General features: G+C 34.5%; 1 protein-coding gene and 1 long non-coding RNA gene across 2 annotated transcripts in view; one reads left to right on the forward strand and one right to left on the reverse strand.

Annotated features, from left to right (window-relative positions):
* The window catches only part of LOC127842834 (uncharacterized), a 42913-nt gene that overhangs the window by 11804 nt on the left and 14278 nt on the right, over window positions 1-16831 (reverse strand). The window lies entirely within an intron of this gene.
* LOC127842833 (5-hydroxytryptamine receptor 2C-like) lies at window positions 7342-13974 on the forward strand. Its single transcript, XM_052372585.1, has 2 exons — window positions 7342-8622; window positions 9530-13974. The coding sequence occupies exons 1-2, from the start codon at window positions 7448-7450 to the stop codon at window positions 9531-9533; spliced, it is 1179 nt and encodes a 392-aa protein (XP_052228545.1). The 5' UTR covers window positions 7342-7447; the 3' UTR covers window positions 9534-13974.

A 16831-nucleotide genomic window follows, 5' to 3' on the forward strand; every position in this document is an offset into this window, starting at 1 on the left:
TTGAAAGTTAACGCTCAGTTTGACTGTGTCCCTTTACTGTCAATGCTAAGTGTGACTGTGCCCCTTGACTGTCTACACTAAGTGTAACTGTGTCCTTTGACTGTCAACGCTAAGTGTGACTGTGTCCCTAGACTGTCAACGCTAAGTGTGACTGTGTCCCTTGACTGTCAACACTAAGTGTAACTGTGTCCCTTGACTGTCAATGCCAAGTTTGACTGTGTCACTTGACTATAAACGGTAAGTGTGAGTGTGTCCCTTGACTGTCAATGCTAAGTGTGACTGTGTCCATTGACTGACAACACTAAATGTGACTGTGTCCCTTGACTGTCAAAGCCAAGTGTTACTGTGTCCCTTGACTGTCAACGCTACGTGTGACTGTGTTATCACTTTAAAGACTCAACACAAAGTCACCACATCTTTAAATTGCTTGATCAATGATCAAGTTAATGTCGAGACAAGTTGTATTGTGCCTAAATCTGACATCAAAGTATCATCTTGATCTTTTAGTAAGCGACATTCGCCTTAAACAATACACACATACTCTACATGGTAAACAGTTGCGAAAGTTATAAATGTACATTTTTAATATGCTAAGTTATATGTCCACGATGAAGGCGTTGTATATACATAACAATGACGCTGTTATCGTGTTCGGCGCTTTTGTATAGCAATTTTGCAGAGTATGTACAAGTGGAACGTCCGGCACATGACTGGTGTACTGAGGATGTAATCCGTATCGGTCATGGAAATAGTCCTATTGATTTTTAAACTGTATGCCCGGTATTTGTGTAATTAAAAATAAAAGTTAAATCCGGTAAAAAAAATCAGAATAAAGCGTAAGACTTTTTCTTTCACATATCAAGCGTTTCTCCTCTAGCATATTTGTAATCAAAACGACAAATTACATACAGTACTTTAAAACAGTAAAATAAGCAACAAACATATAGAAACGTAAGGAAGCTTCTTTTAGTCACTTTTAAAAATAATTCACAGTGAATACTGGCAACAACCATTCCCATACCAAAGAACATGATAATGTCTTCAAGAATTGTGTGCAACGACCACCACGAATATTGTACACGACAATAATGTTCTACGGTGATACTGCTCGTTGCAATTTCCCAACGAGCATATTCTAGAGTTTCTACCATAGCAGCAGCGCCGTAGCCACGCTGAGGCACACCGAGGCAGTTGCCTCGGCTAAAATTTGCAGAGCAATGTTGAGATAACAAGGAAAAAAAGGAAAATTAATGTCTAATAATAAAATCTATATTTTGAGAAATTGAGGAAATTTAATGAAGTTAATGCACTTTGATATTCACAAACAAATATTATCATTGAGTACAATTGGTTCATGTTGAGGCAGATAATTATTTCATTTTAATAACTTCAATTGATGCAAAATGGCTCAGCAAATAATTAGGAAAATCTGTATATTAAACAAAGCGTCGCACTGTACACTTCGATGTTACAATCATTCTGGACATCGGAACGTACCGAGCGAGGATCGGGTGTTTTACGGCCAGGTCAGGGTCTATTTTAGACCTAGACACACTTCGGGTGGTTGGCGTTTTCGCCTTTATTGGAATTCTCCTCTTTATGGCTGGCGTCGAGTTTAATCCGGGACCGTTTCAGGTGGTAAGAATCTTTGTTTACTTTCGAATTTTCAAATTATGACATCCCGCGTATTAAACTTTTTTGATATAAAGTTGAAGTCTTTTCTTTTTAATAGTCAATGAAGTTGATGATAGAACGTTGATGATAGAAATGTTAACTGACAGAAAATGATGACGCAGTGCTAAAACAAAATGTTACACAAGAAAAATTGAAAAAATGGCCAAAAACTTTACTGATTTAAGTTAAATATATGTACTCCTCATGATAAGCAATATGCCCCTGTGACGTAATCGGTCAGGCGTCGGACTCTGGTTCCATTACTCACTATTATATTGTTGGTTCGAATCCCAGTAGGTCCGTGTTTAAGTAAAGTCCGTCAATGATCCTTTTTATATGTGTTATGATTGAAAACGAGTTTGATTTAATGCATTTAAATATTTCTTTAAAGTGCCCGATTGTGCTTTCAAGCTCTAAATGGAAAAACAAATCGTCCACGAATTGTTTCACGGTGAACTTGTTTGAACTACAACAGCAAGTTTGTGGAAGCTGATTTGATGTTAACTTAAGAAATAATATTTTGTATTGGTTCTTGTACATGTGAGCGGAGTTTTAGCGCATTGCTAAGGCTTAAAACGTGGACACGTTTTACTATGAAAGAGGAATGGCTTAATGGCATCGCTGTAATGTTTGTGCATAAACACATTCCAGTTGATCCAAAAAAACATCTTCAAATGTGGGATTCGACTGGAGACAGGAGAGTTGAATTAGCGATCAATAAGATTGATTATTAAAAGTTGAAGAATAAAATGTAGTTAAAATGGCCTTTAAAACGCACCAGAGACGTTCTAGGTATAAAAGAATTTACGGGGGCTGGGGGGGGGAGCATGCCCCCGGACCCCCCTAGAAGGACCTAAGATACTGCCTCGGCTTAAATTTGGGTCTGGCTACGGCACTGATAGCAGCACATCTGTAACAAACGACATAAAGGATATTAAGGTGCTTTTTTTTTCGAATTTCATTTGCAAACAATGAACAACATTTCTCATTTGCTTCATTTTGGCATCACATTTATTGTACACTATTTTAACGTACAAAGCTTTATGAAGACTATTTTGATTCACTCTTACTGTTACACTACTGTGGTGTATGTCTTTACGTGCACATAACAATAAGCTCCTGATTTTTTCCCCCAATTATTTGAGGAGTTTGCACATTGGCATAAATAGATATGCTCCAATAATTTTATACATGTATTACTGTAAAAGGTTAATTAATTTCCAAAGCCATAATATATCGGCATAAAAATGAAATGGAATATTTTCAGTTATGAACACTGCTTGTGGCATAAGAACATTGCTAAATTATGATTGAATTACTTCGATGATAGAATGATTTGACAGATATAATCAATAAAATTAATAAAGTGCCTGGTTGGTTTGTATTTTTTTTTAATAGACTCAAATTCTTTAAAATTAGTTTGCTTCAAATGCTTGAACAAATTTGAGCTCAAGTGTTATAATAAATACCAAATTATGTTGTTATTCACACGCTTTTCGGAGAAAAAGTGGGGATATTGTGATTATCTCCGTCTTCCGTCCGTCCGTCCTGGCCACCTGCTCCTCCTACACTATTAGCACTAGAACCTTGAAACTTACACACATGGTAGCTATTAGCATATGTGCGACGCTGACAGCGATACGGAATTTTGATCTGACCCCTGGGTAAAAAGTTATGGGGGTTGGAGTTGGGCCGGGTCAGATATTTTCCTGCGACCGCGATTCGAAAAAGGTTCAGAACTACTGTGACACTTCAGATATTGCTTTCATATTTGGTATGCGTGTGTATCTAGACAACAACTATCCATGCGCATAAAATTGTTCACCCCTGTGACATTGACCTTGAACTTGGGGTCGATTTGTATGACTGTTACATGTGACAAACATGGATTGAAATTGTGTTGAAATTAATATGAGCCTCACTCTGGAAAAACAGGGCTTAAACTTGGGTATAGGGGCGAAAAACTAATCGAACTATCTAGTAGCTGGTTCCCTCCGAAGTTTCCCTCAGGAAAGTTGGCGCCGATCCGCTAGTTTTATCCGGTAAAGTGAATGATTAGAGGCCTTGGGGACTTCTAGACCTCAACCTATTCTCAAACTTTCAATGGGTAAGAAGCGCGGCTAGCACTTTCACAGGGCTTAAAGCACTTAATAGGAAAACAGGGCTTCAAGCATTTTATAGGAAAACAGGGCTTAAAGCACTTTATAGGAAAACAGGGCTTAAAGCACTTTTTAGGAAAACAGGGCTTAAAGCACTTTCTAGGAAAAAAGGGCTTAAAGCACTTTCTAGTAAAACAGGGCTTAAAGCACTTTCTATGAAAACAGGGCTTAAAGCACTTTCAATGAAAACAGGGCTAAAAGCACTTTCTAGGAAAATGGGGCTTAAAGCACTTTATAGGAAAATAGGGCTTAAAGCACTTTATAGGAAAACAGGGCTTAAAGAACTTTCTATGAAAACATGGCTTGAAGCACTTTCTATGAAAACAGAGCTTAAAGCACTTTCTATGAAAACAGTGCTTAAATCACTTTCTAGAAAAACAGGGCTTAAAGCACTTTCTATGAAAACAGGGCTTAAAGCGCTTTCTAGGAAAACAGGGCTTAAAGAATTTTCTAGGAAAACAGGGCTTAAAGCACTTTCTAGGAAAACAGGGCTTAAAGCATTTTCTAGGAAAACAGGGCTTAAAGCACTTTCTAGGAATACAGGGCTGAAAGCTCTTTCTAGGAAAACAGGGCTGAAAGCTCTTTCTAGGAAAACAGGGCTAAAAGCACTTTCTAGGAAAATAGGGCTTAAAGCACTTTCTAGGAAAACAGGGCTTAAAGCACTTTCTAGGAAAACAGGGCTTAAAGCACTTTCTAGGAAAACAGGGCTTAAATCACTTTTTAGGAAAACAGGGCTTAAATCACTTTATAGGAAAACAGGGCTAAAAGCACTTTCTAGGAAAACAGGGCTAACAGCACTTAATAGGAAAACAAGGCTGAAAGCACTTTATAGGAAAACAGGGCTTAAAGCACTTTTTAGGAAAACAGGGCTAAATGCACTTTCTATGAAAACAGGGCTAAAAAAACTTTCTAGGAAAACAGGGCTTAAAGCACTTTCTAGGAAAACAGGGCTTAAAGCACTTTTTCGGAAAACAGGGCTTAAAGCACTTTCTAGGAAAACAGGGCTAAAAGCACTTTCTATGAAAATAGGGCTTAAAGCACTTTCTAGGAAAACAGGGCTTAAAGCACTTTCTAGAAAAACAGGGCTTAAAGCACTTTCTATTAAAACTGGGCTTAAAGCACTTTCTAGGAAAACAGGGCTTAAAACATTTTCTAGGAAAACAGGGCTTAAAGCACTTTATAGGAAAACAGGGCTGAAAGCTCTTTCTAGGAAAACAGGGCTTAAAGCACTTTCTAGGAAAACAGGGCTTAAAGCTCTTTCTAGGAAAACAGGGCTGAAAGCTCTTTCTAGGAAAACAGGGCTAAAAGCACTTAATAGGAAAACAGGGCTTAAAGCATTTTCTAGGAAAACAGGGCTTAAAGCACTTTCTAGGAAAACAGGGCTAAAAGCACTTTCTATGAAAATAGGGCTTAAAGCACTTTCTAGGAAAACAGGGCTTAAAGCACTTTCTAGAAAAACACGGCTTAAAGCACTTTCTATGAAAACAGGGCTTAAAGCGCTTTCTAGGAAAACAGGGCTTAAAACATTTTCTAGGAAAACAAGGCTTAAAGCACTTTATAGGAAAACAGGGCTGAAAGCTCTTTCTAGGAAAACAGGGCTTAAAGCACTTTCTAGGAAAACAGGGCTTAAAGCACTTTCTAGGAAAACAGGGCTGAAAGCTCTTTCTAGGAAAACAGGGCTTTAATCACTTAATAGGAAAACAGAATTTGACAGTATGTCAAGCAATACAAGATTCCCACAGGGAAAACCCCAATCAATTAAAGAATGTGATTTCATACATATTGGCCTTCATTCGTACAAAAGCAATTTTTTATATAATAAAATATAATATCAATTATTTCGTACAAGCAGTGTTCGTTTGTTTTAATTTTTACCCCACATTGCTGTTCGCGCGTTAACTAAGTTGCATACATATATCGTATATTCCTTTCATCTAATTGCAGCATTAAATTCAATAATATGTGGATATATCAAATTGTATATACAAATATTCAGTTATTATAAATAAACGTTTTTGATTAGTTTTGACTCAATTCGCAAATAAATTCACTCTTTCGTATTTACCATTTTCGTTATTTAATTATTCGACGGTAATGTTTTGAATGTTTATAATAATTCAATAATAATCTCATTTTGTCTCAGTGTGTTGTATAATATGACTGCATACATATGATGTACTATTTCAAAACTAACTTAAACACGAATGTCAATGTTGCTGTGTGAAGTGACCATTTATTTAATTACAATGTCAATGGTTCTCAAAAGGTAATTAACAAAGGCAATTGATTCGATTCTTCTTTCTGACAAAACCTGAAGCTTTTATTTCTATTCCATTGCTATTCCGTAAGTTATTGCGTCATAGTTCGAATTTCGCATCGCATGATTGTACAAAAGTCATTCAATTGTCTAATTGTCCTTTATACAATTGGACAATACATATTACTATACACAAAAATGACCGTTGGACTCTGGACTTTGGCTAGGCGTTATTGTATATGCGTTGGTCATGGTTACGCGGAAATAAATTAAGTTTTGTTAAAACATAGTTATTTTAGCTCGATTGCATTTAAAGTACTTACTACTCACGTGTTATGCTCTTGATTCCGTTTCCTGGGCCAAGAACCAGTACTCTTGTATTAAGGAAAATCTAAATAACGCTCTTACAACAGGGATGGAACTCGTGACCTCTCGGTCGCTAGGCGGACACCTTATCCATTACAACACGGCGACCTCGGACAAAAATGAAGTTCAGTTGTTATAAGGAACTCATCTCGTTGTAATCTCCCCTGATACGCGAACATTACCCTCCATCCTTAAATAGAGGTTGGCAATAATCATCAGCAGGTGCAATAATAACAGCAGAGAAAGCATATAAGCATCATTGACAGTATCACACGTATCATAATTATGTTTAGTAAGTTTTGGATACCTGAGGTTACTTAATATTGCCCTAACCTATAACATCAAACACCCGACATACAGCGTTAATCCTTCTTAAACGATCTGTTCGAAAATTACATGCGCGCAGATGTGCAGAATTCCGCGTTGAATTCTGAGAAAGAATGACTTTATGCATTAAACTTTTTGTACGATAACAATCTGTTATAAAAAATATCAAAAAAGGTCGAAACGATAATGTTGATAAAACAGTCATATATAATACTTTAAGTTCAATTTAAGTTAACTGCACTATAATGTGTGTAATTCTTTATACGATTAAGGTAATATACACATGTTTTCTTTCAAATCTAACTACATTCTAGATTTGTTTTCGCAAAACAAAATTTCCCGAACACTCAAACTGTTAATAATTTGAAATTTGATAACACGTTTACATAATCGTATTATTGTTATTATTAGTATAGATCGTGAATATCTTTTTTAGTATGATTCATATTTAACAAGAACCAGTGTTTATAATAAATTCCTGTTGTACAATAAGTTTATGAAAGAAGAATATGCATACATTTCCTTCGGAATTGGAATTTAGACGCGGGTTTGATTTTGAATTATTGCAATGAATAGAACACACGTTGAAGAAAACGCAAACGGATAGTCTTCGTACTTCATAACATTTTGGGTTAAAACTACTAAACAATTGCCAACTATTGAAATGGCAAATCTGACAGCGGAAGACTTAAATGGACGAATAGTGCGGGAAATATGGTGGGTTTCTGTGTTCATTGGGTTGGAAATAGTTGCAGGTTTAATTGGCAATGTAATTGTGCTCTACGTGTTTGGACGCCATTACCACCACTGTAATTTCCGTTATTTTGTTCTGTGCATTGCTTATATTCACATTCTGAGCGTCTGCACAATAATGCCAGCAGAGATTGTAAACCAGTTATACTGGTACGTTTATCCTCTTCATGAATCTGTATGCAAGATAAAGGCTTATCTAAACCTATTCACCGTAGCAGTAGAGGTGTTTTGCCTATGTACTGTCGCTATTGACAGATACCGGAAAATGTGCGCACCTCATGGTTGGCAGATCCGACCTGTCCACGCATTCCGGATATGCGTAATCATCGTGGTGATTGCAGCAGTGATTTCAACTCCAGTTCCGGTATTATGGGGACTGCAAACGTTAAATGTCACCAATGTAAAGGTCACCGTTTGTGAGAAGGACGAACGATTTTTGAAAACTGGTATTCACCAAAACTATATAAGTGGCATGTCTGCTATAGTTGTATCTGCTGCAATAATAACGATATTGCTATACTTCACACTATATTTCAGGGTACATCGAACATTTTTCGAACAAAAGCATAGATTCAAATCAGGTAGAACAGTTTCCAGAAATGTACCTAATGAAAGCATTGAAACAAACGATAATGTTCTTCCAGATGCAAACGATCTGATCATGAAAAGAAAATCAGACGACACTAAAACAAACGTTGAAACGTCAGAAGATTATTCCAGCCATGTGCCCGACGACAATAATGTCATTATCCACATAACAAATCAACCGAAAAATTCTGCAGATAGTGTTCAACTTGAGAACGTTCAGAACGTTTCAACAAGACACAAACCAGAGATCGGACCAAATGCGAACGAGGAAAATATGTGTGACATTATGAACAGTACCTCATTGGAAGTTAAATCGAAACGAACATTTAACAAACAAGTTCGGCTTCGCAGAACAACGAAAGTTACGTTAACGCTCAGTATTATATTCAGCTTAACGTTTTTCTTGTATGCAGGAATGCACATGTATCTTGGAAAAGACGACCAAAAACTTCATTATATGTCTGATTCAAACAAGGGTCTCTTTTTCTTCGGCTTAAGGTTTGTGTTCATAAATCCCGTGATAAATCCGTTTGTTTACTGGATGTTGGACAGAGAATTTAGAACTATTTTAAAACAAATAAAATCAATCGCCCTCTCGTTTTGTTTACCATCAATGATTATACACGATTAGCAGATTGTGTATGTTTATCAATAGAATTAAGGCATTATAATATTGGAAATAATCCGTCAATTGAAACCAAGCTACGATTCTCGTTACTTTAATACATCTTTTTTACGAATTGATATCAAAATTAGGAAGATAATTAAGAACACATACAGTGACAATAAATATATTTTTATTTCATTAAAATGCTGTTGAAATGTTATGTTCAGAGACATAAAAAAAAATCATCAAATATCTTGTAATCTGAAAACTATTGGAAATCTGTACAAATATTAACTTATTGTTAATATTTGTTTTAGATTAATTGACATTTATTTTGTGTGAATTGATGCATATTTAACTCATGATTTCATAAGACTTAAGCAGATGTTATATACACACTGCAATCAAGTGAAATCACACACTAGAACTCACTTGTTCTTTTGAAATACGACCGCGCCTAATAAATGTTTTAATTTACCTATACATTATAATTGATAGGTTTTGACGGGTAATGTTATTAAAATAGCATTTGTGCAATAGTAGTTTTTAAACAATACAAAATACATCATAAAACGACTGAATCAATAAATAAAATAACACAATCAAAACACAAGAAATGATATTAATTTTCTACTCTTACAGCAAGGAATTTTAAATGTCTGATAACATGTGTCACACACTCTTCATTTTGTATCTTTTTTAAACAGTGATATGTTTAAGCGATAGTTTATAAGTCCTCATTAATACTGTTGAAATACTCGGCAAAACGCTATAAACAGGATATATTTTATTTTCAAGTTGAACACATCCACAGCGCCCAAGCAAACCATTAAGAGCATCAAGTCAACATCCGACAAAACGATTATAATCCTGTTAGACTGTCAACCTCTTGATCGAATATATCGGCGTTGACGCAAACTAAATTAAATATCATGTATACTAAAATGGAAAATATAACAGCACATGATTTAAATGAACAAATAAAACGGTATGTTTTATGGAATAGTTTATTCCTAGGACGTGAAATAATTCTAGGACTACTCGAAAACACGACCGTTTTGTATGTGTTCGTTCGGCGGTACAAACGGTGCAACTTCCGGTTCTTTGTGTTATGTTTGGCCGTCTTGGACATGCTAGGGGTGCTAATAGCAATGCCCGGTGAGATAGTGACCCTGATATTTTGGTATATTTACCCGCCGATTCCTGCGTTCTGCAAGATGAAAGTGTTCTTTAACATATTCACAGTGTCCGGCGAGGCTTTCTGCCTATTCCTGATAGCGGTCGACAGATACCGGAAGATACGGGCCCCGCATGGTTGGCAGATCAGCAGACGCCTAGCATTTGCTTTATGTGTTTTAATAATCGTCGCGGCAGGTATTTTTTCATTGCCAGTGCCCTTCCTATGGGGAATCCGTTCATTTAATGATAATACTACGAATGTAACAGTAACCGTTTGTGAAAAAGACGAACGTCATGTAAACACTGAGGAACATCATTTGGATATTTCCGTGACCATGGCCAGTATTTTGACTGTTCTAACAGCATCCATTGCCTTGTATATACCGATAACGTACACTATTTTGTCCAGTGAATCTAACGATTCTGTAACAATGAAGAAAATGACGCGACAAAAACAAACAGAACCTCACGATGTCATAAGTATTCCATCAATTCAAGTTTCAGAACATATGGACATCGAGGATACAGCGTTCCACGATAAAGAAACCAAATCGAACACCTCAGATATGCCTACATCTATTAAGATACAAAAAAAACGCTTTGAGAACACATACTATTTCTGAATCAGAGATTACTAGTTCTGAGTTAAAAGAAACAACATCAACTCTATGTGTGGATACATCAACGTTTAACAATGAGACATCATGTATGACTGACGAAGAAACTTCACGAAACATGAAAGAAACAATAGTTACCCCAACTAAGTTTCAATTTGATAAGAACACGTGCATAACTGACTTTGGTAGAAACCTAAAACACGATATTCTGACTAAGGAAAAGCAGTCATCAAGAAAACGTCAATTAAGAAATTGAGCACGTAGAATTACACATGTTCCACTTGTATTGAGTATAATATTTACACTCACCTCAGTATTATATTTAAGCTTGCTTTTCGTACTCGGACGAGATTCCAACTTAGTCCAAGAACTATCTGACATGAGTAAGGCATTTTATTTGTTTAGCATGAGACTTGTGTTCATCAACCACGTGATAAATCCTTTTGTGTATTGGGAACTAGATCGGGAATTTAAGAAAACCGTGAAGCAGATCTTCAATAAACCATGCAACAGATGCTGTTGATATTTTATATCGCTTCGAGATAACACTTTTAAGCAATTTTAAATTTTATTAATGAGTCGAATTATTCAATGAAAAGTTACAGTGGACATTCCAGTATTATAATGTTTGATACATTCCTTCCTTGTTCACAGGTCAATAGAAAAAAGCACAGATTACGTTGACTTCTCTTTCTTGACGAATCTCGTTGTTATAAAATGACGATGGATTTTAACAATACCAAGCTTTATACATTTTAACCAACACAAAACACAAAAATAAGCTTACAAAAAACATATAAGCTGCAAAATATATGAAGATGTACTATACTGATTATTGTTATTGTAAATTATTGTAAATTGATAACGTAATGTTTCAAAGTATGTTGACTATTATACATAAGGCTGGTGTTAGATAAATGATCTCTTTATGTGTTTTGTTGTTGGCAACCACCTCAGCTATAGTGTTGTTAATTTAATTATGTACTAAGAAATCAACAATGTTGCTCTGTTAATTATATGTGTTAATTGGGCCTTAAATTACCTTACTGTGCCTTCTTCCTGCAGTGCAACAATGTCCTTACAATGCAACTTTATTTGAATTGTGATACTATGAGGTTTATTCCTACGTACACTTAAATGAATAATGAATACTGCTGGACCAAATGTTAGGATTAGAGCGGTTTCATCAGTTTCATTCATATTTTTGCGTGTTGTCTTGTCTAGAGCATTTGTTTGGTGGCATTGGTTCGCACCGTATAATACGGGGTTTATCGCCTGCTTATCCAACTTCAGTGTCTATGTATGTGTACTTGCTCTAAAATAAAACATGTTCATGAGGAATAAATTGAGCCATTGTACACTTGTGGTGTAAATACTTAAAACATGTACACATATCACGAATCTAGTTACTTCCATTAACAATGCCTGTCCTATTATGTGAATAAATTGAAATAATGAAACTCAAGAAAGATGTTCATGGGAGACATTCTTAACATTATTAATATCCACTAGCCATGTTTTAAGACATATTACCATATATCTACAAAGTACTGTTAAGACGACCACCCAAACAACATGACATGAAATTTATGAAATGATTTAAGTTGGGGTCAATTGCTCCTAAATAATTCGGGGCTAAGAATTAGGCTCAGCTAGCCCTCACAGCGATTTAAACCCCCATGACACCCGTCATTTATGCAGTTTAATGTTTATAACTTTGAAATGCATTCTCTTTCATTCATGTTTGATTAGAATCATGTTGATGGCGTCAATTTTTACCATAAATGTTTGTAAATTAATGTCAACCAAGTGTAAGGTTGGGGGCCCCATTTGAACCTGTTTAACCCTCACGAACCCGTGCACATAAGAATTATCTTCGCTACTGAAATTTAATTTTTTAATATATGTGGAATAGAATGGATCAATAAAGGAACAATCTATCTTACTATGGCTTAATTGCCTTTCGGGGCAAATTTTTTCATGTTGCAGCGTTGTACATGCTTAGATCGGATGAAATACAATACGTACATGTAGTATGATTGAAAACTTATTACATGTGTAGGATAGGTCATTTTACTCTATGTTAAACATATATTATCTAAGTAGTATATACAAGTGTTTGTTTGTCTTGTTGTTTTATGTATCCATTTGCATCAGTTGTTAAATTCAGCCTCTTCTCAGGTGTGCGCCTTTGATGTCATACATGTAGTTCAAAGTCACAAGTACTCGGTCGTCCTTATTAAAGGACAATGATAATTAATAAATGACCATAATTCAGATTAATTGCCTGCTTGTGCTACTGGCTTTTCTTATTGTTTATAACAAATCATGAAAATGTATTTTATAATAAGATTTACTGTTTTTTTATACCGGTTTATCTAAACGATCTACATTTTTTTTTCATTTATTAATACCCTTGCGTAAGCAAAATTCCAATGTATTTCTGTCAGGAAGCATTTTTTATTTATACGATGGGGATCTTTCATAACTTATATGCTCGAATACAAATTACTTTAATACATTAACTGACGAGTTTCATCAATCGTGTATTTTGTTATGCATGTTGGAAAAAAAAGTTTAAGATTTAACGTCATCAAGATCACGTTTTTTTCTCATTTTAACGTATAGATAAATTTGTCTCTATTCTGAATTCATTAACTTAATTGCATTCGGTCAGTATGTTCTAGGAATAGCTTACAAACACAACCGAGTTTATATTTATTCATTCCTAGCCGATATACGCGCTACGCTAATTATCGATACAACATACTGAATGCTGTTGGGCAGATTTAGGATTCTATGATTAGACTGGACACATACATTATTCATAGGTAAACAACAACAACAATGACAATAAAACGAAATATAACGCATTGTGCAATTTTAATTCACACATATAAGTATACCAAGCACATGTTTGGTTTCTAAAACAAAATTGCTTTTAGTTCAGAAGCCTTAAATAGACTTTCCGGGTCGTTTCAATTTCGAGAAAAATTATTTCATCTACTGGAAGCAATGTATCATCTACTCTAAACTTGTCGAACTTCCTTGCATCTGACACAAGATCCGCTATGTCACTTCCTGTGTTTAAAGACTAAGTATTAGTCATATGATTCCATTTCCATTTTGTAAGACTTCATACAATGACAGCTATTTTTCAAGTATCCTCGCAGCTTTTAACTAATTCGATATGTTAATGAATGTTTAAAGTCGTATTGATTTATGATATTTATGTAATTGTTTTTCTTTCCCATGTATGATTGTTTTTTTATAGCTTGCTTTTATATTTGATTAAATAAATATTGTTAAAACTACACAGCCCGTCCTATGATGGAAGATAATCAGCGGAAGGGCAGGGTTCAAGTAAATGATTATATCATCACGACAATATTAATTATTTTCATTGGCAATATTTTACTTTCTCATTCTTTATACAACACAAATGAGACAATGAAGAAAAAAGAGAAAAGTCTACAGAATAACGAAAGTAATACACCATGATTAAACTGTAGTGTTATCAAAGTGGGTTTTAACAAATATGTCACCTTTTTTAACAACGCTTTCTTCTGATTTCCATAGGGATATGTTAGGCGGGCAAAGAAACAGCACTGCTTTACGCACGCGCAATATCAATTACATGACTGTAGTGTAACAAAATTGACTGAGAATGCGGGTAGTTTATTGATCACGTTTATTTCTAAATCATGAACAAAAGGTATTATTGCATTTTTTTAATATTAAATTTATATAACTGTCTATAGAAAAGAAGTCGCGGTCGAGGTAGAATAGCATAAAACTATCAACACGTTTCAATACATATTACATTGTAGACGGTTGTTTATACCACATGTTTTATTGTATAAAAAAACAATGTGTCGTTATACGCTGGTTGGTCGTATGCATTAATTAATTAAATTATATACATTATTGGCCTGAATAGTGGGTTTAAACACACGGTTAATCACCTAACGCGAGTACATTTAATGATATTTCAGTTAAACAGTGTGTTATACGCCTCAGCATTATACAATTGAAAAACAACAAGCGTCTGCGTTTCCGTGTAAGCATTTCTATGGGACAATCAAGACTAACATTTTATTCGAAACGGAATTCAATGTTTTCTCTGAACTTTTTGTATATGTCTTGATGCAAGTTCACAATATAGTTTCCTTATGACGGCCATTAAAGATGAAAACCCTTTAAGAACAATTTCCAAATCCATATTTCATTTTAAAGCATAATGCTGGGGAATGACAGTTCAAGGAGATGGCTATTAATGAATGCCGCCATAAACAACGTTTTATGAATACAACAATTGCTGTTTTATGCAATGCATTAGATATATATTGAATATTCTTACAAAAACAGTAATGCAACAATTTATTTTTTCTTAATAGAAAAGACGTTGTTAGGCTTTTATATCCGCCATCTTAAAACAAATGTGGGAATGCAAGTATTATCTATCAACATATGCCGGTATAATGTATGACACGCTAGTTGGTCGTTAAAATAAAATACTCAAATCCATTGTTGGACAACAAAGTTGGTTTTGAAAATAAACTATTCAGTCGTTTGTCAAGCTAATCCCATTCGAATACTATATTCATTAATAATTGTTTTTAACGTTTATAAAATACCGGAGTTTGAAATTTCAACTAGAATTATACGAATGATTGAATTTTAGTTTATGTTTCATGTTTGTGATGTATGGATTTTATTATATCGTATAAGCGATCGATACCAGTTGTGATATTTTAATCAATATAAACTAATAATTGCAAAAAATACGGTATTTTAGAAATTCTCTTTTTCGTCATTCGTGGTAGACGGTCCCTTTAAAAACCTTAAAATTAAAAAGCGTTGCAGCGCGCAACACTGGAATAATTTGGAGGGTTCTGTCGTTGTCGTTATATTTTGTGAAACTACGAGGATTGCTTATATAAAGTATAAAATACATCCATCATGTTATGAGAACGGATTGCCGAGTGGTCTAATTGATAGATTTTTACTTCAGAACTCCAGGGGTCAGTGGTTCGAGTCCTGATGTGGGTTACTTTTTTCCCCTTTTTTAAATGTTATTCTTGATTGTTTACTGAAGCCTTTTTATATCTAATGTTTACATGTATCAATATAAAGCATTTAATGACAAACTTCAATACATTCCAGAATCTGTGAAAAGGCCCCTTTAACATCCGACGTTCACCAAAGCCACTTCATAAAACATGTTGCGTATATTTGTAACGTATGTTTTTTTATTAACAATTATCAACACATTCTGAAGAAAATTTAGTATTTAAACATAAATATGAATCAAAATATAAATATATAATTTGTTCTTGATTTAAAACTGGTCCATGAGGCATTATGGTTAAAAAATATTGTCTACATGTCAATGTCTTATACCATTGTATCGACAAAAATATATAGTCTAAGCCGTTTATCGACTCCAGTTTGTTTTGTATTTGATTGTTTAATGTAAAAGATTTTCAGCAAATATGGTAAAGGTACTATGCAACATGAATCATGTTTATATTTACACAAATGAAAAAACACATATATATACAATAGTAAACAAGCAAAATTATAGCAAAGCATCTTATTAATTTAAGAATTAATTAACATACATAGCGTTGGTTTTGCATTTGTATTATCATGTAGACCATTTATTTCCTTGCTTACTGGAAAATTCGCTTGTACGCATGGTTTAGAAATGTTTCAAGCATGTGGATAATTCGATGATGTATAACGTACGTTGTTTTGTTTGGAAGGAAAAACACATACTTCATTAACACGTCTATTATAACAATCATGTAGTAGCCCGATCTGTCTAGACGCCGATAAACGTGAGCGGACAGATCCAATTCCAATTCTGTAGTAAAAGAGCTATGTTTCGTCACTTTTTTCTAGCGATTCTAAACTGTGATAAGACGAGGTTTTAAAATGAATAAGACGAGGTTAGCTGAAAGATACTACCGATTTGTATTTATAAGATGCATATTTTATAGTGTCTGACTGACTGTTGCAATATGCGCAAATACTTTTTTTGGCTGAGGAAGTATTTTATGGACGATAAAATTATATAACCATAATCAGAAGTCACACAGACTTTTCATGGTAGAATGGCATACTATTTTACCATAACTTTTCAGGTCATCATCAATAATCATTTTCATTTGTATTCTTGCACTTTGGATATTTGTATGACACTGTGTCATCATATATAGATCGGAAACCTTATCATGAAAGAGACTTTAACGTAACAAGTAAAAAACTTACATACAACTTGGATTAAGCATGTAGAGTA

This window comes from Dreissena polymorpha, chromosome 8 (assembly GCF_020536995.1).
Source record: "Dreissena polymorpha isolate Duluth1 chromosome 8, UMN_Dpol_1.0, whole genome shotgun sequence".
Lineage (NCBI taxonomy): Eukaryota > Metazoa > Mollusca > Bivalvia > Myida > Dreissenidae > Dreissena > Dreissena polymorpha.

Bases quoted from the DNA above. Each gene is read 5' to 3' on its own strand.
- LOC127842833 (XM_052372585.1), top strand. From the start codon at position 7,448: ATGGCAAATCTGACAGCGGAAGACTTAAATGGACGAATAGTGCGGGAA.